Genomic DNA, 27,930 nt, shown 5'->3' on the forward strand with positions numbered 1-27,930 from the left:
GGTGTTCCTTTCGTTCATGTAAAAAGACAGAGCGACATAGTGCAGGAAAGGGGAACCACTTCAATGAGTGTCCTCTGACTGATACCCTTCAGCATATGCATGCATGGGTCAATCCAAAAATGGGAGTATCTGTGCTGAAACCTTGTTACCAGATAGGACACGGGCCACGGCTGTGCTCTAATTATAGCTCTTTACAAATACAAATATGGCGAAACTAATTAGGAGCCGTTGTAGCAGCTCAGGAATAACAAGTAATTGGGTATGGAGACCAAGAGGAACACTTCTTCTGGAGAAAAGGAGGAAGAAGAAGAAGATGATGATGAGCTTCTCAAGACCAGAATTTCTGCTCACCCTTTGTATGGGAGGCTCGTTGAGAATCACCTCAACTGCTTAAAGGTTCTCCTCTCCCCTTCTACATATGTTTCTCTCTGTGTGAGCTTTGAGCAGTTTTAAATCAACAAATTACAAGCCATCTTACAATCTTCTTGTTGATTAGTCCCTTCTTTTCTTCCATATAAATTATACAAAGATCCTTTTCTGAATTGTTTCAAGAGAGATATTACTTTCGTTTTGTTTAAACTTTAGCACACTCTATGATTCTCGTGACTGTAGGATTTCTTTGTTTGCTACATGCTGTTGACGTTGTTTGTCAACATTAGAAACTGGAAATTTTAATACGGTTAAATTTCTAGCTCCATGAACAATGTCTTAGTGGAGGGTAAATTAAAAAGTAATGTAACCAGGATCAGAATAGAGCTACATTGATCTGTTAGTGGGCATCACGGATTGACGGGTAAACATTTTTTCTTCCATGGTTTCTAATATAGTACGCGGTTCCAAGGGATGAACTGCTCCAAATATCCCCATCTGTAATTGTTAGATCCAACCACATGGCCTTCACTTTTATAGCTAGGGTTGCTCTAAACGATTAACCTAGCTAGATACTAACTTTTAATTAGTTTAGGCTACGTCTTCTCATTCTGTGTGGAATTGATTCACAATATCATAGAATATATAGTGCAGTGTCACTGAAACAATGTCTACTTTTCTTCAGGTTGGTGGCATTGCTGATAGTGGCAGAAATAGACAGACAAATCAAAGGAAAGCTGGTTACAGCCCTTGTTCTAGCATGGCAAACCAATCAGAGTTAGATCTCTTCATGGTACAATCCTTATTACTTTTATTTTGCAAATCCTGCTCATTGTTTTAAGTTTCCTTGGAGAGAAAATGCTAGCTGATCCATTTGAGTTTCCTTCAAGTAAATCCTTCTAGTTTTTGTACTGTGGTAGTCTCGTCGGCAGTCTAGACTCTAAACTAAACATAGGTTAAATAATTAGTAAAATAAAATGGAAAAGAAACAAAAGTTGGGAGTATACTCGAATGTCACTTTGTATTTGTCATGCTATTACTCGAAAGCATTTCTTTGGAAATGACACAAGGCTAGCAGGATCCATGTACATGTTTTTCCCTGAACCTATAATTATACAACTTTGGTGAGCATGCAATCCCTCTTCTGTATTTTAGACTGAAGGAGAGAGATCGTAGATCCTGGCTACACTACCATGCACTTAACAAAGACAAGGTGTCTAGAGTTTTTTATTAGCATATATAAGAGTTCAAATAAGTTTTTTATTAGCATATATAAAAAAATACTATTAACTCACTTTGCTTAAGTTTGCAATTATTTATGTATTATATGGTAATATAATAGTGTATACAAATTTATTAACCACACCAAGTTGGTTTCAAAAAAAATTAAATTGTCCTTTAATAATGTACATGAGCAAATTTATCTGAAAAAAAGCTTGAACGGTTTCCCCTGACATATAAAAAAGCCCTTATGTTTTTCCAAAAAGAAAAAAAACCCCTTACATATTGAAATCTAATTGACTTTCTGGCTATAAAAGAAAAGTTTTCGTCCACAATAATGTTCATTTTTTTTAATTTTCTGACACTTATTTTTCTAAAAAAAAAGTAAAGCAAATTTTGTTACAATTGCCATAGTTTAAAATACTATGAGCTTTATTATTACACAGTGGAACTAAAATAACCCTAGAAAAACTAGCTCCCGGGCTTTGGGATACCCGGATCTACAAGAATTAACATCTCCCAAAACAAATTCAGCAGCCACCAGTTGGGATAAGGCAAAACAAAGAATACTAGGACCGAGTAAACATGTCCTAAACCAAACAAAAGCGAAGAACATTAACTGCACAAATGTAACTCTAACGTTTTGAATTTGTCCGTGCACAGCATGCAGTCAAGTTTAGCACCAAAACGTTTTAATTCAACTAAACTTCCTCAACCTTATCCCTATTTAAATCAAATTCTTGCTGGATGGTCTTCAATAGCCAAACTACTCCACCAGATTCACGCAGCTAGAAGTCCAACTCCCATAAACTTCTACTCCTTGCAGATAATTGCTTTAACAAAGTCAGCTTTATCCAAACAATTGTAATAGATTCTCACGCCTGTTAATTCCAGCTTTTGCTAGAAGATTGGCCTCCTTATTAGCCTATCTAAAAACATGTATAACCTTACAGTAGATGGTCAAATTCTTTAATTGTTCAATCTGAAGTAACCAATTTCAGAATCTCCATGGTGCTGCCTCTGGCCTATTAAACCACAACACAGCATTTGTAGAATCACTTTCAATCCAAAGTCTGGCATGCCTACACATACTAGTGCTAGTAAATATAAGTAAAACCTCCTTGATCGCAATAAGCTCTGTAAGATTAGAGAATACTATCCGAGTCACACCACATTGATCTCTCAATATACCACCAATTCTTGCATCTCCAGAACTCCCAGAAACCGCTCCATCAGTGTTAAATTTCAACCATCCCTCCTGAAGTCACCCATGAAATAGGCCCACACACTACTGCCTTTTCATGAGCCATGCTCACAAGGTTAGGCCATTGAAAAATCTCTCCTGTTTGTAATTTTCTCATACTCATTAAGTTTCAGATTAATGAATTTCTAGATCTTAAATTAGATTAAATAAAAAAACAAAATCAAATTTGTACTTGTAGACAATCTTGTAATTAAAGTCATTACAAAAAAACTGACCTTTTCCGATGGAAAATTTTCAAAAAATCAAGTTCAAAAAATCATAATAAAAATAGTAATAATAATAATAATAATAATCTACACTATTCTTTACAATAATAATAATAATCTACTACCACTATTTTTTTGAGAATTTTGAAATTGATAAGTGAGGAATGAAAAAGTAATAAAGAAATTAAAGGCAAAGAATACCCTAAACTCAAAACAGTGTTAATTTGTTGTTTAATTTAGATAATGAAAATTATAAATTTGATGAAAAAGATAGTAATACATACTTTTATTAATTATTATAATAATTTAAAAAATTAAGAACTTCAAATAAGAGATTTATTCTTTACTTTGGAGCCAAAGGACCACAACTTAATATGCTTAAGTATGAATATAAAATTGCATCTTTATCTTATACATTAGCATAAAATTTTAAAAACTTCAAAAACAAATTTAATTTATCATATTGAATTAGTGATTATAAATAAAACAGTCAATATTAAAATATTACATTAATATAGATAATTAAATAATTAAATGGTGATCAATGAATCTGTATCATTACTTGGATAAGCCATTAAATATATAAAATAAATGTATAACTTACTAATAGATTATAGCATATACAATATTACAATCAAAGAATATTAATATATTATAACATATATAATGTTATAATTTTATAATTTATAATGAAAGTGTATCACTCACCATCTGCGGAATTAATTAATTAAAGACATTCTTAACTCTTTGCCAAAATTGAAAGGTGATTATAGTATTATAATTAATTAATTAATTAAACATCCCGTAACTATGTAATTAGTATAAAAAATTAAAATGAAAATAAAAAAATGGGATTAAGTGCATTCAAGCCCATGGTTTAAAAGAATTTAAATTAAATCAAAATCAAATTTATTATTGTAATTTAGGGAAGTCGATTCATTCGGTTAAAATATATGAAGAGATCAATTAGTCAATTAAAAATATTTTTTGACAAATTTAACCGCCTTACTCGATTGCTCATCCTTAAGGGGTGGAAAGTGGATATTAAGATCTCAAGCAGTCAAAAGGAGATTGAGGAGGTGGAAAGTGGGTATTAAGAGACTAACCATTTACTAGTAAGGTAACAATCATAGGGATAAAATAATGTTGTCAAAAAGGAAAGGATCTTATGCCCTTTAATAATTGTTTTTGAAAATTACATAATTGTTATTGTTAGCTGCCAATGAACTTTCAGTTACAATAAAAATAAAATGACAAGAAAAAACAAAGAACCCCAAACTCCTAAACCCTGGTTTTAGGGATGTCCGGGATTAAATTATGTCCTAAACTCACATTGGCCCTTGGAAAGGAAAAAAGCTGTCCGAACTAAAACCAAACTAAAAGACCAAATCGTCCAATCGAACAACATTAAGGGATGTCCGAACCATAAATTCTGCACAGCTCACATGTCCGAAGCACCACACCATACTTCACTTAATGCCCGAATCAGGACAGCAAACTCTCGCACTAAAGTCAAGTCTGAAACCAGACAACAATTTCAAAGCATTAATCACTCAATGGGACCCCTACATTGCTGAAAACAATCCAGTTATCCTGTCACCGTGAGTTTTAGGACTCCCAATCAGCACATGTAAAAGATTTAAATCCTATCAGTTCAGTCGATATCTCATAATCGAAGTCCTAGTGAATCGCAAACTCTAGAAGACTAAATTTTAAACTAACATATAGCTCCAAATCCAATTCCAACTCCAACTCAATCTGCAAACTAGCTCTTTAGAAGCTTTGCAACTCAAAGACACAAACCGAATTAATTTAATCTGACCAAGCTAGTATCCCAATTTAATCTGGAATCTACACAATGCACCAAACCTCCATCACTTACATGGACTCCACCAAGATTTAAACTGCACAATACTAAGACTCTAGTAGCAATCCAGAGAAAGCAAATCTCGTCATCTCATTGTTATTCTTTTTTAAATTTAAATCCAATTTAATCCCACCACCCAAGAGCTCTACAATTGGATTTAAAATTCAACTCCATCATTGAGGTAGAATAGTCCTAATCAAACACCAATCCATGGTTCAATTTTCAACCATCTATCTAAACGTTCCTTCTCTTTATGAACCGCAAGTATTACCGCACTATAATTCATTGAACTCGTGACTTATTATCTTTAGACTTTTATCCAATTAAAATTCTCTAAACAAACAGGACTCTATCATACATAAAAGTCCTTTTCCATTTCCTTATTTCACACCCTCCTAACGGATTTCTTTTTCTTCCTTCTCTTTTTCCTCTTGCTCCAGGCGAGTTACGGTTTTAATGAACTCCTTATCTACCCCCATTTCCATTGCAACTCCCTGCCAAATATTCCATACTTGTTCCACCTCATTGTGAGCAGAATTGGATTGATTTATTGCATCCAGTCCATGATCACATTTTGCAACCCTGTTATTATCGGATGTAAAATACTACTCTGACTCTCGATTCAAGTCATCAGTTAAATCCTTGGACCATTTGCTGCTCCACAAGACACGATCACCTTTATATGCTCCCCATTTGCTGTAACCTTTATTGCTCCCTTTCTTACTACGAGGTTTTCTTCTCAGTCTTTCCACAGCAGTAACCTCCTCCACACTACTAACAACCTCAGCATCCCCATCATACATTTTCTCTCTCACAAATAACATAAGTTGTAAATTTGCTTCTTTATTACTCTCCCAATTTACCTTGTCAATCGCAAACATGTCATTATCCTCATCATATTCAAAAACATGTTCATCAGGACAAAACTTTTGAGCTAAAATATCGACTTCCTCTCTCCCAGTCGACCAAGCAAGGTTAGTTCTTATCTAAAACCTCATTACATTCCAGCTCATCAAATTTATATTTAATGGACTCACATCAAGCAGACTATTTTCTGGAAAGATAGGCTTCACACACACAATCTCCTCTTCATTAATTACAAGTTAATAGGCAGTTATCATTTCTTATTAAATCAGCTGGACATGGAACCCCTTGGTTCAGGCATGAATTATTTTCATTCACCACCTTCTTTAAAGTGTTCCTGCTCCCGGCTTTTCTGGTTTTGAATTTGAATATTGGTTGAATAATGAGTTAGAGAAAAATCGCATCTCTTCATCCAAACATGCCCTATGGTTAAGGCCAATCAACCCCTTTCTCAATAACTTCTTTTCCAACAGCCATGAATTATCTCATTCCGGTGCTGACAACACTTCCATCACAATCATCTTAATTTTAAACATGATCTTACCCATATGAAACGTATAGGCCGAAAGGGAACTCACCGATTTTACTTTAAATAATATTCTGCCATAATCCAGCCTACTCAATGCCATTGTATTAGCATCCGGTTTCACAAATTCATCCCACCTATCCCCTAAAGCTTTAAATGAGTTAAGATGCCATATTTGAAACGAAATTTCATCTAATCTCACCCAACAAAACATTTCTTGTTGCACGACATTGTAATTATACGCAACCAAGTTGCTAAGCCACGGTTTGAAGCAATTAAGATAACTCTCAGTCAAAACTTTCATCATCTTAGAGTCAAAGAAAGTGATAAGTAAATAATAACCATCAAGCGACTGGATCTTGACCTCAAAGCCTTGCATCTCAAGACCTTCCTTCAAACCATTGATCAAGCAGCCAAGATGTAGAGATCCTATAGCGCTGCATTGCAACCATAAATAATTGGTTTTAGAAATAAAAATCATCTCCTTAATTTTCTCAGGTACCTTGATATGGGGATTTACATCACCCTTCATTACTTCCTTGAATGTTTGAGAAAGAACCTATTTTTTACCTTGTATGACATTCGGCCCTTTATACCTCTTTCCCTCCAAAACATTCGCTTCCTTCACCAACACCATTCTTCCATCAATAACCATCCCATTTCTTTCCCGAATAGCCTACCTGAATTCCTTTTCATCCCAGAATCTAACAAATGCAAAATTGAATATCTTTCGCGAAGATCCCATAGCACAAAAACATCAATAATAATACCAAATTTGTCAAAAGTAACCTTAATCTTAGCCTAAGAAACCCTTTTTACAAGATTATCCATCAAGGCTATATACAAAGATTTTCTCCACCGTGACAACTCTAATTGACCATGTATCCTTATGCCCTAAAACCCAAATCTCTAACTATCCCTTGCTGTTCCTCCTCCTCCGTGCCTACATGGAAAAAACTCTCTGTTCTCTCTCTCATAAGTTGTTGGTTGATAATAATATGAGGACTCCTTTAATAATATATTGAGGGTGATTTTGGGGATTCACCTTTTTTCTATGATTTAGGTTAATAAAATTCATTTAAATAACTAGATTTTTTATAAACCCATTTGTCTTGGTCCACACCAACTCGCAAAGTATTATCTTTTGGCCCATTAGACTTCACAATTTTGTTCCATAGTAAATGCCTCATAAGGTGGAGATTGTGTGAACACTTAAACACCCAATCCTACTATAGTACTGTCACAGTCTAATTTTCGGCCCATGACCGGAGCAAAAGTTCAATGGGCTCAACCCACTAAGCCTAAGTAAGTCTATTTATATAATCTTATACATTAATTCATATGTCTTTAAAATCCAAAATTCGTAATGTTCAAATATAATTCCTTTGAAAAAAATTCATAAGACCCAATTATGTATCCATAATAGCATCATCAACTATAATATACATATATAGCTTGACAAATAAGTCTTAGCATTTCACATCAAGCATTCATATACACATAATTAGACCTTACCCGTCAGCGGAGTAACTCTGGACACAGTTGTTAACATTTAGTGTCATGGTAAACCTACCGAGCAATGGATAAAAAGGAGCACCTCATCCTAGGACCAGTCACCTTTAACTCAGAAACCCTAAAACATGAAGTTTAAAAATATGAGTATAAACTCAGTGAGTGAACATAAGAAGAGAACAAGCAACTTTAAGGAAGGTTTAGAAATCATGATGCACTTAAGTTCAAAAACAATGCAATTTAGTTTATTTCTTATTAAAAACCCCTTATTCAAACCTTTGGTTGTTTAATCACTTGATGATGAAAGATCCATGAACAACAAAGAAGTTAAAGAGTGAAAACTTTAGTAGAATTCAAGCAAGTCAAGCTTAATAAATTGATTCTCACCACAGTGAAAAAGCATTCTCGCTGCAACGAAATTCTGGTCAGATAAAATCTAAGGGGTTTTCACTGCCACAAGGAAAATCCATTCATGCCACATTGTACATTAAATCAAGCACATTAACAATAATCAAGTTTCCTCAATATTCAATGCAGTCACATATTATTTTCATAACTTTTTTATAGCATATAAAAAATATATTTATAGCATATATATAAACAAGCATGTATACAACCACCACCTCACCCAGCTCATGTGCACTTCGCATCGCACATAGCCAGAGTCATCATGTGCACCCCCACATCGCGCACAACTAATACCATCATGTGCTCCCCCCACATCGCGCACATGGCATATATCATTATCATCGTGTGCACCCCCACATGACGCACATAGGCAATCTCATCATCCACACTCCCTCACCCTGTCATCACCGGGCATGTCCAACCCCCACATTGCGCACATGCGCGGTTATAATTATCACACAATATTAACTATCAATACACAACATATATATATATATCAACATAATATGGGCGCACAAAGATTCATCATATTACACATTCATAACATATAACATTTCATCAAGGGTTTGTTTCCATGCAAATTTTAAGAAAAACCAGTAAAATAATTCAAGTGGTTCAATCAAGCATATAATCATTTATTCCAAAACATTTTAATGAAAGTTCACTCACTTTACGATAGTGGGATGTTACATTGCTATTAGTTCGGAGGCGTATCTAGCTATTGCTAATTGCCGGTCGCTCGTTATTTCCTTCGGCACGCTATCACAGTACAATACCTTTACTTTTGTACTTCCTAGCAACAATCCAAATTGAATATCTTTAGTGTACCTCATTTCTACTTCTCTTTTTCCTTCAATCATGAATCCTTATTCAACTAACTTATATCTTGACACATTCTTTACCAACGTGGCATTTATCCTTTACTTGCGTAATTCTTTAGATTATGGATACCGACAACTTATTTATGACTCTAACACATATATAAATCTTGTCTAAGGATATTTATCAAGTTTATCCATCATTTCCACAATAATTACCTAGCATATGGTAGCAACTATAAATTTACTTCCATAAAACATTTTCTAAGTGTACATGTACCACCATCCTCATTTACATGTTGCCACCAAGCATAACATTAATATTCATTCATGCACACCAACAACCATAACCTTTTAAACCTTTCCTAACAACACATATCTATATGCCAAACTTCCAATTAATATAATTGCCTTCCAACCATACCCATGACATCACAATAACACTACATATGCATATAATCATTCTCACAATATTAAACCAATCATAAGCTTCAAATTGTAGCATTAAGCTTACTACTTGGTTTTAGCTTGGATTTGCCCCAACAAAATTCATAATTTCCTCACACCCATTGTCACCATAGCTGCCATAAAATGATTCACATATCATTTTTCCAAAAATTTAACCAACCATGAGCTTAAAACACAAAAACCCTTACCTTATGTTTCTTGAATCTTAAGACCCACTTGATATTTCTTTAATTACTCTTGAATCACTTACTACCCAAGCCTTTCACATTTCTCTCCTTTCTTTCCTTAGCTGATTCTCTCTATTTTTCTCTTCAATTGCATGAGAGTCAAGTGAAAATAAGGTGAAAGTATGGAAATGGCATGGGAGGAAGATGGAGAAAAAAATGCCATCTTGAAGAGATAAGGATCAGCCAAGGATAAGGATGAAGAGTCAGAAAGCTTTGACCACTTTAATGGTAAAATTACCATTTTACCCTCTAAGGTTTTCACCATTTTTAATTGTATCCTCCCACAATATTTTAATTCCAATTTCTTTTCATTATCTTCTTTTACATATATACAAATGAAATATGAAGTTTTAACTCCAATGCGGTGTCCCCATAATATTTAAAATATTTATCTACCCGAGCTATCTTTATTTAATAAAGGCACACAGGTCCCATTAACGTCAATTTTCTCTTAAATTTTCTCGTTTATCTTCTCCCCTACTTAGATTGACCATTTACTCTCTTTTCATGAAAAATTACGACACTGAATAAAATATTAATATTTTAATATTATTTTATTAACAAAATATTATTTTATTCTAAAATTTTTCACCTGTCTCTTTGGCACCCAAAACACTTTGTTATACCTCAATTCACTTCAGGATCACTTTTTATCTTGCTAATTCATCCTCAATAAAAGTATTATTATTATTTTATTATTGTTTCCTCTCGTGCGAATATTTTATCTTAAAATACTATTTTCACATTTCATTACTTTTAAACATTTCAATTAACCTCAATTAGCATTCGATAAGCTTTATTAGCCATAATAACAAAGTACGGGATATTACAAGTACACAGCCAATGTGGGATTCATGGTTTCCCTTTGGGATAGTGAAATCCTTCATCGCTCTAATGAGGGCTCACTATCATTAGTGCTTATCGCTAGTACTTCTACAGTCGGTTGTGATACCAAATGTCATGATCTATACCAACTTGGAAAGTATTGTCTACTTTGGCCCATTAGCCTCACAATTTTGTCTTGCAAAACACACATCACAAGATGAAGATGGTGTGACTAGAATTGCTTGTTAAGTAGATAGGGATAGCATCTCATTGCTTCATCTTCTTTGGAATATCAATCATATCTTTTGGAACATGGAAAAAGGATAATAAAATTGAAACACAGCAAAGAAAGGAACTTTTTTTTATAGTATTTGCCAAAAATATTTTCAATTTTTAAATGGATTAAAATCACATCTCCAAAACATGCACAAGACTGTTGTTTTATGCGAAAATTTTGTGATAAAATTTCTACTTCACAAGTGGACCACAAAGTCCACACCGCCACAAAACATAATTAATTCCTTTCTTTGTAATGAGGTGACTATTATATTTTCTTTTAGTTCTTTTTAATTCTATAGTGCACTAAAACCCCTCTGACTCTTAAAAGAAATAAACAAGTCTAAACATTGATCATATATGTTTCGATACTTAAGACTCCTCTAGCTAGGACAACATCTTTGCCATTTATTTGTAGTGACATTCCAAAAAGAACTTATCAATCAAACAATTTGTCTAATGATTGGGGCGTAATCACAAAAATGTTTCTTCAGTGGTCTTTGTCGCATGCGTTGCGGGATATGAGTTTTGCAACTTTTACTTCTTATTTTTGTTCATGTTGTGTTAAGGTGCAGTGTTGTTAATTTTTGAACAATGTTGAGCTATTAGGATAAATGGGTTATGTATATATATATATATAGCTTTGATGTATAGTTGGTAGCTTAGAATTTTGTCTTCTAGGGTATAGGTATAAAACACTTCCAAGGTCGAAAATCTTGCTTTTGGTTTAGAATGCTTGCCCTTAGGTTGTTGCCTATAGCTTTTCAAAAGTAAGACCCCTAGTTTGTTAAGCTTCTCATGGAACATTTTATTCATTGAATGATTAATGAATCTCTTAACTTTTTAAAAAAAAATATTGAAGATGGTATGAACACTTAAATACCTAATTGTACTTGAGTACATAACAATGTGGGATTCATGACTTCCCTTTGGGACTGTGACATCCTCCTCCACTATAATAGGGGTTTACTATCCTTTTGGTATATCACTAGTATCCATAAATCTAGCTTTGATACCAAATTTCACAATCTATACCAACCTACAAGGTATTGTTTGCTTTAACCCATTGGTCTCATGGTTTTGTCCACAAAAGGTACTTCACAAGGTGAAAATGACTTAAATACCAAGTCTTACTCTAGTACAAAACTGATATAGGATCCTGAGCTCCTCTTTTAGACTATGACATCCTCCCCCAATCTAATGAGGGCTCACTGTCCTCAATAGCACATCGTTAATACCCCTAGAGCCAATTCTAATACCAAATGTCACGGTCCACACCAATATATAAGGTATGGTTTGATTTTAGCCCATTGAGCCCCACAGTTTTGTTTCACAAAAGGTGCCTTGTAGGTTGAAGATGACATGAACATTAAATATTTAGTTGTATTTTAATACATAGTCAATGCAGGATTCAAAGCTCTCCTTTGGGACCATGACACAACTGGTGCTAGTTTTTGTGAGCCAATTGCATGGAAAGTCTAAAATTTTTGAAACTAAGGTGAAGGTTTTGATAACAATGCATAGAAAAATTTATCCATAATATCCCATGCAATATCACATAGTTCGATGATTTCAAGCTTGATTTTAATTTTCTACTATGTTTAGCCTATTTTGATGACTCACCTTGATTCACATGCAGAAAAACTAAAACAAATAGTTAATATATATATATATATATATATTTAAAACACTAATGAGAAGTTGATTCAATTAGTTAGTTCGTTCATCTTGATAATAAGAGGTTTTGTGTTTAAGCATCATTGGTTCTTTATTTGTGATCTAGAATGTAAGCCTCTCGACAAAGCGAGTAAGAAAACTGCATATCTGCATCTTAACTTGGAGGTTGGAACAACCTATTTGTTATTGGATTTGTGTGCTCATTCAAAACAAGTAAAACAATCAAATAATCAAATCAAAACAAAAATCTAAGGAGAAGTCAAGAAAAAAAATATAATGTGCTAGAGTAAGAAAATTAAAAGTTCAATCAAACAAAATTGATTCAAAATGTTTAAGAGTTTAAAGAATCTATGTTTTGCCTAAGAGAAATAAATCAAGAAACAAAATTGTCTTTACTAAAACTTATAATAACCCAACTTTCTAAGGTTGTATGGTGTTCTTGGTGGTTAAGGTAAAGCTTAAGATGAGTTGAGGTTGTTGTTTAGGTTGATTCAATGTTAGGGAAAAGTGTTTGGTTTCGTTGCAAAAGGGAGAAATGTTTTCTTAGTGTAATCTCTTAAAAATGTGACTACCTCCCTCAAATTTTCCTTATCCCCTCTTCTAAAATATAAGTGATGTTTATATAAACCCCCTCTAGCGTTTTGAATGATTTTTTTTTTCAAAAAATCAAAATTATTTTAATCTTTATTTTAATTCGTAAAACATTTACGAAGGATGAAAACCAATTAAATTCGAAAAAATTCAAGAGAAAATCAATTAAGGAAAGTTTTGTAATTTTGTCTAAAAACAACACTAGAATTGACTTAAGAATTAGAAAACTTACTCAATTTGCCATAAAAGAAAATGTGAACTTAAACTGTTTGGAAATCTAAATGAACCCTATTTTATTTCCATGTAGTTTGAGCTCAATTTTTTCCAATGGGGAGAAAAAAATTTAAATGTACAATTTGGTCAATTTTTTGTTCAATGCAAATAAATCTGATAAAAAAATTTTGGTAAAATTTTTATACAAGTTTTCTTAAAATACAATTTTAACTAGAAAGGAAGATATCAAGGTCTATTTTCATTGAAAAATAACCTTAAATCATAAGTTCTTATGAATATGGAGAAATAAACATTTTACCAAATCTCTACAGCATGGAAACAATTTCATATGTTGGCAAAATCAATTAATAAAAATTCAGTTTTAGATGTGTTTGCCAAATCAATTGCCAAAAATCCATATTCTAGTTTCAAAACACTTTGTTTTCAAAAAATTTTAAAGATAAGGATCTTCAAAACAATGGACTAAGGCTAAGAGTACCTTTTCTTTTTTCTTTTTTTGCTAACTCAAATTATTTTATTAAAGTAATGAAAATGATGCAAAAGTTAGACCAATCAAGATACAAAGAATTGCAACAACAAAACTTCAAACAAAGTAAAGCACCTCTAGGGCAATTGACATAAACCAAACGCACACCTAATACAAAACAAAGCTAACACATTATGCTTCCACATTTGAAACCAAATAGGAAAATACAGATCCTAATACTCCACAAGATTAATAGTAAGTGACAAACATCTCATTTCAATCCACACCCAAATTTGCAAGAGCATCTACACTATGATTAGCTTCCCTTCAGAATTTCTCAAAACATCTCCACATCTCGAAAGACGAAGCTTTCCTCTTAGTGAACTAAATTTGAGGAAATGAGGTTAAAAAGGATTATATTAAATATCCTTTTTATTGGACATTTACTTTTAAAAATAGGAATTTGAAGCTTTTCTTAGAAATTTTACCTTCAAAAACATATTCATTTCTAACCCCCTCATAAATACCATAAGGCTACCCCAGAAACCATAAACCAATATTTCTTACTTGACATTTGCCAAACATAGTTGGGCAAATTGTTGCAAAAAAAGTTGAACAAAATTTGGAAGACACCTAACTACGCCTTTACTATTTTAGAATTTTACCACAAAAAATTTCAATTCTAAGAATAATTAATTAATAAATGATTGCAATCTTCAATGAAAGAATGAAACTAAGGCCATAAATTGTTATAATTTGAAACGAAAACCTTCTATTTTAGGACTTTTTTAGTAGGAATACAATCTAAATATGGTAACCATAGAAAGCATTGCACTTGTGGATGGAGTTTACATTGCCAGATTGATTAAAGAGTATTATCACTACAACCCCCTAAATTAATTGTTAGCTCAATTATAGGGAATAATCCAAAAAGAAGGGTGATTTAGATCTTTAAAAATTTTCTTGGCAATATTAACTTGAAAACAAAATATATCAAATATTAAGATTATAACAATTTGATAAAAATTCAATTGAAAAATAGATGCAATAAAAATAAAGAGTAAAAGGTATAGAGAAATTTCAAACACTATTTATAAAGATTTGATTTTTCTCTTAGTGCTTATAAAGATAAAAGGTATAAAGAATTACAAACACGATTTGTATAGGTTCAACATTTTCTCTTGATGCTCATGTCCTCACCCTTAGTTTGTTAAGGATTATAATCCACTATCCAATTCAATCAATACATATACCTTTTGAAGGCTAAAGTATAAGCTCTCAATATTTCAAAGGCTTAGATATGACCTTTACAGCTACCTTTTGAAGGCTAAGGCATAACCTTTCTATCTTTAAAGGATTTGAGTGTTTTGATAATCTACACAAGTAAAAAAAATCTCTAATACGTAGATATTGCTTAAAAAGTACAAGACATTATCAAAATAATTACAATCAAGGCTCAAATGATATGAAAAACTTGGAAGAATATGAAAAATGTTTTGTCTCCATGCGTTTTATATTTCTGCTCTTATTCTTTTACATAAAGGATCTAAAGTTGGTCTAGTTATGCTTGCAATTCCCATTTGAGACGTTGCATAGCATTAACTAAGAAAAAGAGTCATTGCCTTGCTGAAATTGTACCTTCATTTTTGCCAATAAATACCTTGGGATTAATCCCCTCTTTCATGGGATTGATCATTGCACCTAAAATTAAAAAATCTGTGAAAGGGGATTTATCCCTAGCAAGTAGCACGAGATGCTTTAGCTTTTGTCCAATATGGATGAATCCTTTAACCTTGGGGATTGATCTTTATAGCCTTGTGTAATGTTCTTTTGTCTTTTGTCTCAAAGGGATTGATGTTCTAATCCTTGGGATCAATCGTTGTATCTATTACATGAAAAACTCCTCTAAATATAAATTTTCTTCATTTAATAATTAATAAGTATCAAATGTTTCCTAATCTTACAAGAAACTGTGAATTCAAAATAAAACTTATTAGAAAAACTTTGGATTTGCTTTTATCATTTCAAAACAAGAATCAATTTAAAGTTAACAATCTCTCCTGTTTTAATATGAAAAAATTTTGAGTAAAATTTATTGAATAAAAACTCTTAAGCTTTTATAAAAAAACTGCCCTTGAAATTAAGCATGAAAACTTTAGAAAATGTTAAGCCTGAAAAATAATGAAAATAGTTAAACTATTTTAAAATTTTTGAAAAACTCTCCTCAATAGGTTCAAGGTTCAAGAAGGTCAAAATATGCCAAGCTACAAAATCAAGATTAAAGTTTTTAAGAATTTAAACTCTCCCCATTTTTGTCATAGCAAAAATGAAGTCAAGATGCAATCACATAAGCTACAAGATGAAAAAAGTCATAACTCAGTGTACAAAAGAAGAATCAATTTAAAACACATGGAGCAATGTAACTCCACTTTGTAGATGGAATATAGAGCATGGACATAAATAGAATATAGACATTCTTAAGCACAACTTACAAGGTTAACAAATTCAATAAGAGCATCTAAACACATTTGAGTTAAAAATATTACATCTTGATAACATCTAATATGAGAGATTGAGGTTTGGACTTTTAGAATGCTTTGGGACAACCTATAGTCCATATGTCCCATATAAGATGTGATGCCATCCATCTTTTGAAGGTGATTCGAATCATGCTAAGGTGATCATACGTAGTGGAATATTATTCAAATTTTAATCCCTTAAGCCAGGGATCACTTTAATTGAAACGAATCTAGAAAAACCACAAGAGAAAGATTTTGACATACTGGAAAGTTTGATGTTTGCTCTCTTTGGTGGAGTCTTCCTTGGCTTTTCGTTTAATGACTTTTGTACACCAACTAGGACTTATCAAACCATAGCAGTACAATTGTCCTACCTTTAATGGTGATCCACACAGTGATTTGCCAAAATCTCTTCACTAAAAGTGTGTGAATCCCTAAGCCAAAGTTTGTGCTAGCAAACTCTCAACTTTGAGCTCTCTTGTGTTTCTCTCTTTTTGGTTATGATCCTATGTCAACACATGAGAAAATAAAATAGGACTTTTCTATACATTCAAGAGGAGGCTAAAGGATTTTTTTATAGAGTGAATTGGCATACTTCATATCCAACAAAGATTAAAAAATGACTTGGGCTAATTAGGCCTTTATTTAATACTCCATTAAATCATATTTGACTTAGCCCAATACCTAATTGGATTAAGCCTTTATAAAATCAATTAGATCACATCTAATTAAACTCAAATTAATTTTGACAATTCACCTCATGTGTGTGACCCATTAGATACCCAACATGTTGGTAATAAATATAAATTAATTCAACTAAGAATTTATATTTATAGATCATGAGTGGCATTTGCAATACGTTATGATCACCCAAATGTCAAGAGAATCAATATGGTTTGACTAACCTTTCAGTGTACAGTATCCCAGTGCAATTCAATTCTTTCATCATATATCTTGGATAGATAGAAAGCTTGGCTCGATGTCTACTTTTTAACTTATCCATATTAGTCCTACAACTTTCATATTGACCTATCAAGATTGCCTTGGCCAAGGACTTTTAGTCAATATAAGCTAAGAGCAAATGAAATATGTTCCCTTAAAATCACTTAGGGTGATGAATCTTCTCTAGACTACTTATTAATCTTTGCATGCTTCATGCCATACCCAAAAGCACCTTGTTTAGACATATGGTCGCCTTTAGACCCATAGATGTGAAATCAAAGCATGACAATTCATGTATAAGATGGCCTGGTATCACAAGTTTAAGGATTACTTACACTATTGACACATTAGAGTATTTTCATAAACATTTGAGTGAAATACTAAATGGAACTCTCATAACGGGTCATGTTCAGTGAACTTGGTACTTAACAAGCACCCACATACTATCCCCAAGTATCTCGCACAGTTCAACCGATGAGATCAGTTACTTACTTCCTAAGTAAGGAGGCTTAGAATGTATCAGCCTTTGAGCAATATCAATGATCTTATTCTTAACAATACAATGACTAGGAATATATTTAGAAACAAGGCTTTGATGCATAAGAATCTCATAATTATAACCTTTATAATTTCTTTGCAAGGCCATTATGTTCTAAGGACTTTATCTATATAAGTCTCTCATAACTCTTTATAAATAAACTCATGGATAAAGAAATACCTCATATATTATATAAAATATCCAAATATATTTAACATGAAATATGACTAATTAATGTAGTGCTTTACAAACATAAAATCGATTGGCTTGCAGGGCTTACACTAGCAATCTCCCTCTAGCACTAATGCCAATAGCCCATGTATCTAATACTAGAGCCCTTTAAGTGGCGATCATGTTTCTCTTCGGACAAATCTTTAGTGAGAGGGTCAACTAAGTTGTCCTCAGTGGGTACTCTCTCTATATTAATATCACCTCTTCCAATGATCTCCCTGATCAGGTGACAACGCCGCAATACATGTTTGGAGCATTAATGAGACATCAGTTCCTTTGCTTGCACAATGGCTCCATTATTGTCACAATACAAAGTTACAAGATCAACAATACTAAGAACCACACCAAGTTCAGTTATGAACTTCTTGATCCAAACTCCCTCCTTTGCTGCCTCAGATACAGAGATGTATTCAAACTCGATTGTAGAATCTGCAATCATTGCTTGCTTGGAACTTTTCTAGTTGACAACACAGCCATTTAAGGTAAATATAAACCCACTTTGTGATTTGCTATCATCCTTATTGGATTAGAATGCAGCATCTCCATATCCTTTAACTTGGAGTTTAGCCTCTCCATAAACCAAGAAAACACCCTTAGCTCTTGGTAAGTACTTAAGGAAAATCTTCATAGTAATCTTGTGACTCTCACTTGGATTTGATTGGTATTTGCTCGATACCCTCAGAGCATATTCCACATTTGGTCTAGTACATAGCATAACATACATGATGGATCCTATAGCCGATGCATACGGTATCTTATCCACCCTCATCCTCTTATCTTGTGTCTTTGGACACATATCCTTTGAGAGATGAATGCCATGTGACATAGGCAAGTGTCCCTTCATGGACTTGGCCATGCTAGACCTCTTCAATACCTTGTCTATATAAATAGATTGGGATAATCCTAGCAGCCTCTTTGATCTATCTTTGTGGATTGTTATTCCAAGAATATAGGCTACTTCTCTCAAATCCTTTATGGAGAATTGTTTAGATAGTCAGATCTTGATAGTTGGCAGCATCGGTATATCATTTCCTATTAGTAGTATGTCATCAACATAAAATACTAAGAATACAACTACTTGTCCATTTACCTTCTTGTAAACACATGGATCAACAAGATTCTTGACAAAATCATATTCTTTAATAGTTTCATTAAATCTGATGTTCCAGCTCCTAGACACTTGCTTTAACTTGTAAATGGACTTTTGGAGTTTACATACTTTATGCTAATTTTCCTTGGATGTAAAACCTTCAAGTTGTGTCATATAGACTTTTTCTTGCAAATTCCCATTAAGGAATGCTTTCTTTAAATCTATCTATCATATCTCATAATCATGATATGCAGTAATAGCAAGCAAAATTCTAATGGATTTAATCATGGCTACAAGTGAAAAGGTTTCCTCATAATTGATTCCTTTAACTTGGTTGTAACCTTTAACAACCAACCTAGCCTTGTGTGTTTATACATTATCATCCATGTTGGTTTTTCTCTTAAAAACCCATTTGCATCGTATGGTTTTACCCTTTTAGGTGCATCAACCAAAGTCCATACTTGGTTGACATGCATGGCATCCATCTAAGATTTCATGGCCTCTAGCCACTTATCAGAATCAATATCAAATATTGCTTCCTCATAAGTAGTAGGCTCTTTGTCAATTGGCAAAGCATCTATTTCTAGCATAAATTTATGTCTCTCTGGAGTTTGTCTCCATCTTGTAGTGATATAGAGCACTTGTGTTTCTTAAGCACCGGTTTGAGCATTTAATGCTTCAACCATCAGTTCAAGTTCCATAAGGATGTCAGTTTGTGGTTTTTGAACCTCTTCAAGAATTATTTTACTCCCACTAGTCCTTTCAAATAAAAACTCTTTCTCCAAGAAAATGGCATATTTCGAGACAAACACTTTTTGCTCAATCAGATTGTAAAAATAGTATCCTACAATTTGTTTAGGATACCATATAAACTTTCATTTGTCTGATCTAGCTCCAAGCTTATGCACGCTTCACATGAGCCGTACATCCCCAAATCCTTGTATAAGACAAGTTTGGCCTTTTGCCATACCACATCTCATATGATGTCTTATCAACTGATTTGGTTAAAACCTTGTTAAGAAGGTAAGCAGCAGTCTCTAGGGCATATCCCCAACAAGATATTAGAAGGTCTACCCTACTCATCATGGAAAGAACCATGTCCAACAGGGTTCAGTTTTCCTCTCAAATAGTCCATTATGTTGTGAATTTCCAAATGGAGTTCATTGTGACAGAATCCCATGTTCCATCAAATAATCCAAAACTCCTAGCTAAGATATTCTCTTCCTTGATTTGATCTTAAAGTAAGAATACTCTTCCCAGTTTGTTTCTCAACTTCAGCCCTAAACTCTTTGAACTTTTCAAAAGCTCTAGACTTGTACTTCATTAAGTACACTTAACCAAATCTAGAATGGTAATTTGTAAACATATTGAAATACAAATAACCTCCTCTGGTTGGTGTGTATAAGGGTCTATATACATTTGAATGTATTAGCCCTGAAGCACACCTGCTCTTTCACCCTTTCCAGTAAATAGAGTCTTAGTCATCTTACGAAGCAGACAACATTCACAAGTTCCATATGATTCATAATCAAATGGATCTAGATAACCTTATTTATATAACTCGGCTATCCTTGTCTCATTGATATGACCAAATGTACAATGCTAGATGTACGTTTGACTTAGATTATCTTTTCTAGCCTTCTAGACATTTATATTGAGCATTAGGCTATCAAGATTCATATCATAAAGTCCTCCATGACATGTTGTGGACCCATAAAAGATATCATTTAGAATAATAGTGCAACAATTGCCCTTCACACTAAATTCGAAATCATCATTCTTAGTTAGGTATGAAACCAAAATGATATTTTTAGTTAATATTGGTATACAATAGCATTTTTTTCAGCTTTAGCACTAAGCTCAATGGTAAAATAAGATCACAAGTCCCAACGACAACTACTGCAATATTTGCACCATTGCCCACTTTTAGGACTACCTCATTTTTCCAAGCCTTCTACTATCCCTTAAAGCCTTTATGTCAATACATAAATATGATCCACATCTTGAATCTATTATCCAAGATTAGGATTGGCAATAAAAATGTTAAGCTCAATTATATTTAATATCTCTTTACTTGTCGAGATTGTACCCTTCCATTTATTGAAAACTTTCCTCAAAGTGATATACCAGTCCAAACATTTTAGGTTGATAGCATCAAGTATGCCAAGCAAAGTAGTGATTATTATGATACATATTCTAACAACCTATAAACATAGAAAAAGTATTTGTATTAGTCTTTCATGTTGTTAACCAATTTAAGATGAAATATTAAATCTTACACTGATTTTCCCATTAATTTTTCATATTAATAGCCCTCACTATTATACGAAAATCCCTACTAAGCATTTCTAGCAAGCTAAGATCCCTTTCGAATTATTGCAACCTTGAGTGACTCAACAAATCACAATAAGCCTAATTGGGTACATAACGTAGCTTATCAATTACATCCCCATGCAACTCCTAGATTAGTTAGGCAACAACTCATTGTCTAAATGCATCATATGCATTTTTCCTAACCCTACCTTTAAGACCATGTGGTTAAGTGTGACACATCCAAACCACATCGTTTTAATTGAGTAAGACCCACCAATAACCTAAACTTGCTTGTGTAAAAGTTTGACCTTGAGTGACTCAACAAGTCTCCAATTAAAAAGGTAGCCTGGTTATCTTGTTATATAGTGGAAGGGAACTTAATCATACGAAGCATGTGACTCAATATTTTAGTGAGGGATTTTTGTTGTTGCTTTTATCTTCTTATTTAGGTCTCATCGAATTTGGCATGCATAGCATTTATAATATTGCATAACATAAATCTATCATATACATACTACTAGGATGATTATGAACTTTTATCTAATCTAATTTCCTTGAGCCATCGAAGGAAATCAGTTGGTCAAATCTAAAGGGATTACATACAAATATCACCATATGATATAGTCTTGTAATCTTCATGTCTCCTCGGCATCTTCATCCTTCATTATTGGAAATGCAAAATTTTCTTCTTAATATAATTCTATGAATTCTAATTACATATATGTAAAGAAACCTCAAATTACATTTGAAATGAGTAAGATGAGAAGAGAATTTTATAACTCCTGAATAAAATAGAGGAAAGGCAGGGCACACACTCCCTATATATAAAATAAATACCAAATGCATTCAACCATAGCCATCCATAACACATTATAATGGTCTAAGTCCATAATCATCCTTATACATTCATAATCATATAATGAACATATAAAACTTATGTTTAATTCAAATTAAAGATCTTATAGGTCATTTGGCAATAATATCACTAAACCTTTGAAGATATTAATCCAAATAATTTGATGTCTTAATCCCATTACAAGTCTTGTGCTAATTTAGAAGTTCTAGTCCTACTAAGAATTCAATTGAGCATAGATTTAGTAATCCTAAACCTTTTAGGACTATGAATTTAAATCTAATCCTTATTCTCAATAGGAGTCCTAATCATATTAGAAATTTAATATTCACAAGGAATCCTAATCTAATTAGGCTTTCTAATCTTATCAAAAAATTTAATCCTTTTTGTCCTCAATTTTATAATCCTAGTCAAACTAGAATTAGATCTTTGTGAGCAAGAGTCCTATTTCTTTGCCAATTTAATTTTAGAATTTGATTTGGGACAATCCTAAACTCTTTAGGATATATTTCACTACAATTAGGAGTCTAAATCCAAGTCATAACCGAATTAGTACAACTCCTAATTATATAGAGAAGAAATCACACAAGCTAGTGCAATTTTATTCGGTCTGCATCACCTATACTCTCCCAAATTTTTTGGAGCTCCATCCTGCATTGTTTGCTGCAATTTTGGCACCAGTTCAGAGACATCCCATGCCCCAAACATCATGACAAAAGGCTCTCATAATCTTAGCAAATATGGAGTACAAACAGCAATGATTTTACAAGAGTCCTTATCACACAAGAATACAATTTTCAGCAAACTGTTTGTACAGAAACATCATCAGATCACCACCTAAATGATGTGATTAAATTCTGTAAATTTTCAGAGGTTGAGATCATCCTCTTGATCTTCTACCCTCCAAAAATCACACACAAACTCCATCTCTAAGTCCCTCAAAAAAGTTTCCAAAACAGATCACATTATGTTACTAGATTTTTCAAATTCAAGTTCACTTAAAACAAATCTATAAAATCTTTAAGGACTTATTAAATCTAGATTTTAAATCCACAAATCAAGAATTTAAAGACCTTTTGAAACATAAATCAGATTTGAAAATGCATTCAGAATTGTTCTAAAAATTTTTTCAAACTTTGTAGCAAATCGACATATAAACAAAAAACAGTTTTTGTAATCTTCAACAACTAAACATAAAACTAGATTAAATCAATTAAAAGAGGTTCTGATACCACTGAAGGGGATTCAAATCATGCTAAGGCGATCATACACAACAAAATATTATTAAAATTTTAATCCGCTAAGCCATGAATTGCTTTAATTAAAACTAATCTAGAAAAACCACAAGAGAAAGATTTTGACATACCTGAAAGTTTGATGTCTGCTTTCTTTGATGGAGTCTTCCTTGGCTTTTCGTTTTTAACTTTTGTACACCAACTAGGACTTATCAAACCATAGCAGTACAATTATCTTACCTCTAATGGTGATCCACATAGTGATTTGCCAAAATCTCTTCAATAAAAGTGTGTGAATCCCTAAGCCAAAGTTTGTGCTAGCATACTCTCAACTCTGTGCTCCCTTGTGTTTCTCTCTATTTGGTTGTGATCCTATCTCAACACATGAGAAAATAAACCATACGTTCAAGAGGAGGCTAAAGGATTCTTTTATAGAGTGAATTGACCTACTTCTTGTCCATCAAGGATTACAAAATGTCTTGGGCTAATTGGGCCTTTATTTAATACTTTATCAAATCATATTTGACATAGCCCAATACCTAATTGGATTAAGCCTTTATAAAATCAATTAGATCACATCCAATTAAACTCAAATTAATTTTGACAGCTCACTTTATGTGTGTGGCCCATTATATACCTAACATGTTGGTAACAAATATAAATTAGTTCAACTAAGAATTTATATTTATATTTATAGATTATGAGCAGCATCTAGCAGTACATCATGACGACCCAAATATTGAGAGAATCAATACGGTTTGACTAACCTTTCAGTGTACAGTATCTAGGTGTAATTCAATCTTTTCATCATATATCTTGGATAGATAAAAATCTTGGCTCGATGTCTACTTTCTAACTTATCCATATTAGTCCTGCAGCTTTCATATTGACCTATCAAGATTGCTTTGGTCAAGGACTTTTAAGTAATATAAGCTAGGAGCAAATTAGATATGTCCCTTTCAAATCACTTGGGGTGATAAATCCTCTCTAGACTACTCATTCATCTTCTCATGTTTCATGCCATACCCAAAAGTATACTGTTTAGGCATTTGGTCGACTCTACACCTGTAAAGGTGAAATCAAAGTATGACAATTTACATACAAGATGATCAGGTATCACAAGTCTAAGGACTACTTACACTATTGACACATGAAAGTATTTTCATAGATACTTGAGTAAAATACCAAATAGAACTCTCATAGCATGTTATGTTCAGTGAACTTGTTCCTTAACAAGCACCCACATACTATCCCTAAATATCTCGCATACTGTAACCTATGAGATCAGTTGCTTACTTCCAAAGTAAAAAGGCTTAGCATGTACCAATCTTTGAGCAATATCAAAGTCCTTATTATTGACAATACAATGACTAAGAACATATTTAGGAACAAGGCTTTGATGCATAAGAATCTCATAATTATAACCTTTATAATTTCTTTGCAAGGCCATTATGTTCCAAGGACTTTATCTACAGAAGTTTCTCATAACTCTTTATAAATAAACTTATGGATAAAGAAATACCTCATATATTATATAAAATATTCATATGTATTTAACATGAAATATGACTAATTAATGCAGTGTTTTACAAGCACAAAATCGATTGATTTACAGGGCTTACACTAACATCTTTTACGTGAAGGATTCTAAAACTGCCTGAATGTTAAAAGGTGGGTTACTAAGTGCTGCACTAGGTTTTCCTTGAGGCATGTTCTCTTGGATCCATTAGCCCTCATCATTCATCACATATCATATGGTCAATGTATCCTTAATGTATCCTTAATGTTCATTCTATCTTCCCACCAAACCATCACCATTGATCCTACTAAACGCTAGTTGCATAATCATACTTTTTAGTGTCAAGACTACAACTACAAAGCTCACCATTCTACCTTACTCGGTATAATCTCATAGCTCTATATTTAAACCCTAGCTAAAGTTATTTTGTTCAATCCAAACAAGTTAGTCTAGTTGATAAGTATAGGAGTTCATTTTTCTTATCAACCAGGGGTTGATCTTTGTTGGAATCAATTGGAAAAATTAAAATTTTTAATGCACTAAGTAGAGGTGCACTTTGGAATTATCTAAGGAGGGGATTAATCCTAAGCAATTCTTAGAAATATTAATGACTTTTTTATAAAAAAAAAAATTATTTAGTTAAATATTTTAGATATACAATGAGAAGTGACATTTTCATATCACATAAAATTTATCTTCGCATCCCATGATTTGTACCTAAAGAGATACGAAGATGAAGTGTCAAGTTAAAATAGGTAATTTTTTAATAGAAGAATAAATTTATGTTACTGATTTTGTATATGGTTTTACTAAATATTCTTTATTATGAAGATAATGTGTTACTAACAGCTTAATTAGTTTGGATTACTATAGTTCGCTTTTTTCATGTTGGAGGTAAGGTTGTTTTAGATTCAGCTTATCTTGATTGGATTCTGGAGTCATATTTTTAAGTTTAAATCATATCAACTTTTACTAGTCTGGAATTCACACTTTCTTAAGTCAAGATCATGACCAAATGCAGGTTGTACTATCAGGTCAATAAAGTTTTTATAATTAACAAACCTAAACAGTTTAGTCTGATTTTAGTGTTGTTAATTTTATGTTTTGAGTATGGTTTAAGTCTAATTCTGGTGCTAAATGATTTTTTCTTTTTACTCTATTTTGTTTTGTAAAGTATTCAAATAATCCCGTACTGGGATACTGATACACTTGTTTTCAGTATGTCTAGGTTTAGTATAAGCCTGTCCTTTGTATCAATTTTTCTGATACATAATAAAATGAATGAGAAAAAGAAAAAAAACCCTAACACATTGTTTCATCGAAATGTTTTGTCTACTCCTAACAATTATACTCTATGATATAGATTGAATATTTGAGCAAGAAAAATATAAATCATATGAAAACAATCAACACCTAATTATACTATATTATTATGTGCACGTAGAGGTATGCAAAACCTTTTGACTAGTTATTAAAATAATTGAACGACACAAACCCAATGTAATTTTGGAGGAAAATCAAGAAAATGATTGCTTTTTGTTAAATAAAAAGGGTCTTGTAGAAATAATCATTTATCTCAATGAGTTATTTCACACTCTGAGTATTTGGTTTACTAATTAGTGCATAATCCTCTCTCTAAATGAATAGGATTTGAATCCCCTTTCTCAAATAAAAAAAAAAGAGTTTTGACTTCTCAGCCTCTAGACCTGTTAGGTGAAGGGAACGAGAGCTTCCTACCCCTTGGGGGCAACTATGAATGTGTTATGATTTCTATCGACTCGTTGATTGTTCACTTATTTTGCAATAAATTATAACCTGATGTGATTGAATTAGATCTGAATATGGACGCTAGAAAAGTATGGTAACATGTTGGCAGGAGGCGTATTGCTCGGCGCTTGGCAAGCTAAAGGAAGCCATGGAGGAGCCTCACCAGGAAACAGTAGCTTTCATCAACGGCATGCATTCACAACTAAGGGAGCTCGCCAGAACTAATCCACAATCACCTGACGTATTTCTGGTATGTTCTATTTATCAAACTATCTCCATGGGAATAAAAAGAAGATGAAATTTACCATCCAAAATCCCAATCATGATAAATTTGTTCTCATGCAAAAGCATTTAGAGACTTGCTTTTGCCATCTCGATTGCCTCCAATCTTATCTTTTATCCCATTTTGAGCCTTCGAAATGTTAAATTGCATGCAATTTGCTGTATATTAACAACATATCATCACCATAAAGCTGTGATTATAAGAAACAGATAGCTAATTTGCTCTGTCTGAAACTTGCTTTGCAGGCAACAGAAATGAATAATTCAAACTGGAGCAGGGACCAACAAAAAAGAGAGTCAAATGCTGTAGAGTAGTGCAGCCAGGACGTGCAGAAAAACAGTTGCTGAAGCAGAACATGCAAAAATTGGGTACCAAAGATAACTAAGCTATAAGTAATGCTGGTTGATTGCCATTACAAACCACCGTGCTTCATGAGTTCCTCTAACATCAATATCGAAAACATTGTAACCTACTATGATGTAAAATTTGGTACTTCAAATCTCTTTCCTAGATGTTATGTTACATTTGAAGATACCTAAGCTTATATCTATGCCAGCGGCATAACATTCTATGCCTGCTGGCTGTCCTCTTATTTGTGCTTCACTAATTTTGTGCATGGATGATAGGAAAAACTGAGAAAAAGAAAACACCAAAAACAAGGAAACCGTATTGCAATGGCATGCTAAATGTCTTTCAGCTCCATGATACCATTCGGTTTTGATTGATGACATGACTTATTGCTCCACAGCATAACAACAATGAAAATGTATAGGAAACAGATATTCATTTTGGCTGGAGATCATTTCTGTTCTTTTATGCTG

The 27,930-nt window shown here is 32.9% G+C and overlaps 1 protein-coding gene and 1 long non-coding RNA gene across 2 annotated transcripts; one reads left to right on the forward strand and one right to left on the reverse strand.

Moving 5' to 3' along the window:
- Positions 1-27,716, forward strand: LOC18604414 (homeobox protein knotted-1-like 2). The gene is made up of 4 exons (XM_018118087.1): positions 1-396; positions 1,055-1,162; positions 26,936-27,076; positions 27,355-27,716. Exons 1-4 carry the CDS (start codon positions 262-264, stop codon positions 27,421-27,423), a joined length of 453 nt encoding a protein of 150 aa, XP_017973576.1. The 5' UTR covers positions 1-261; the 3' UTR covers positions 27,424-27,716.
- LOC108661415 lies at positions 7,705-9,888 on the reverse strand. The gene is made up of 3 exons (XR_001927215.1): positions 9,712-9,888; positions 9,570-9,636; positions 7,705-7,950 (listed from the first exon to the last, which is right to left on the reverse strand). It is a non-coding gene; the product is annotated as an uncharacterized LOC108661415 (long non-coding RNA).

Source organism: Theobroma cacao, chromosome 3 (genome assembly GCF_000208745.1).
Source record: "Theobroma cacao cultivar B97-61/B2 chromosome 3, Criollo_cocoa_genome_V2, whole genome shotgun sequence".
Lineage (NCBI taxonomy): Eukaryota > Viridiplantae > Streptophyta > Magnoliopsida > Malvales > Malvaceae > Theobroma > Theobroma cacao.

Bases quoted from the DNA above. Each gene is read 5' to 3' on its own strand.
- LOC18604414 (XM_018118087.1), top strand. From the start codon at position 262: ATGGAGACCAAGAGGAACACTTCTTCTGGAGAAAAGGAGGAAGAAGAA. The intron at 397-1,054 runs GTTCTCCTCTCC...ACTTTTCTTCAG, and splicing joins ATCACCTCAACTGCTTAAAG to GTTGGTGGCATTGCTGATAG. The intron at 27,077-27,354 runs GTATGTTCTATT...CTTGCTTTGCAG, and splicing joins AATCACCTGACGTATTTCTG to GCAACAGAAATGAATAATTC.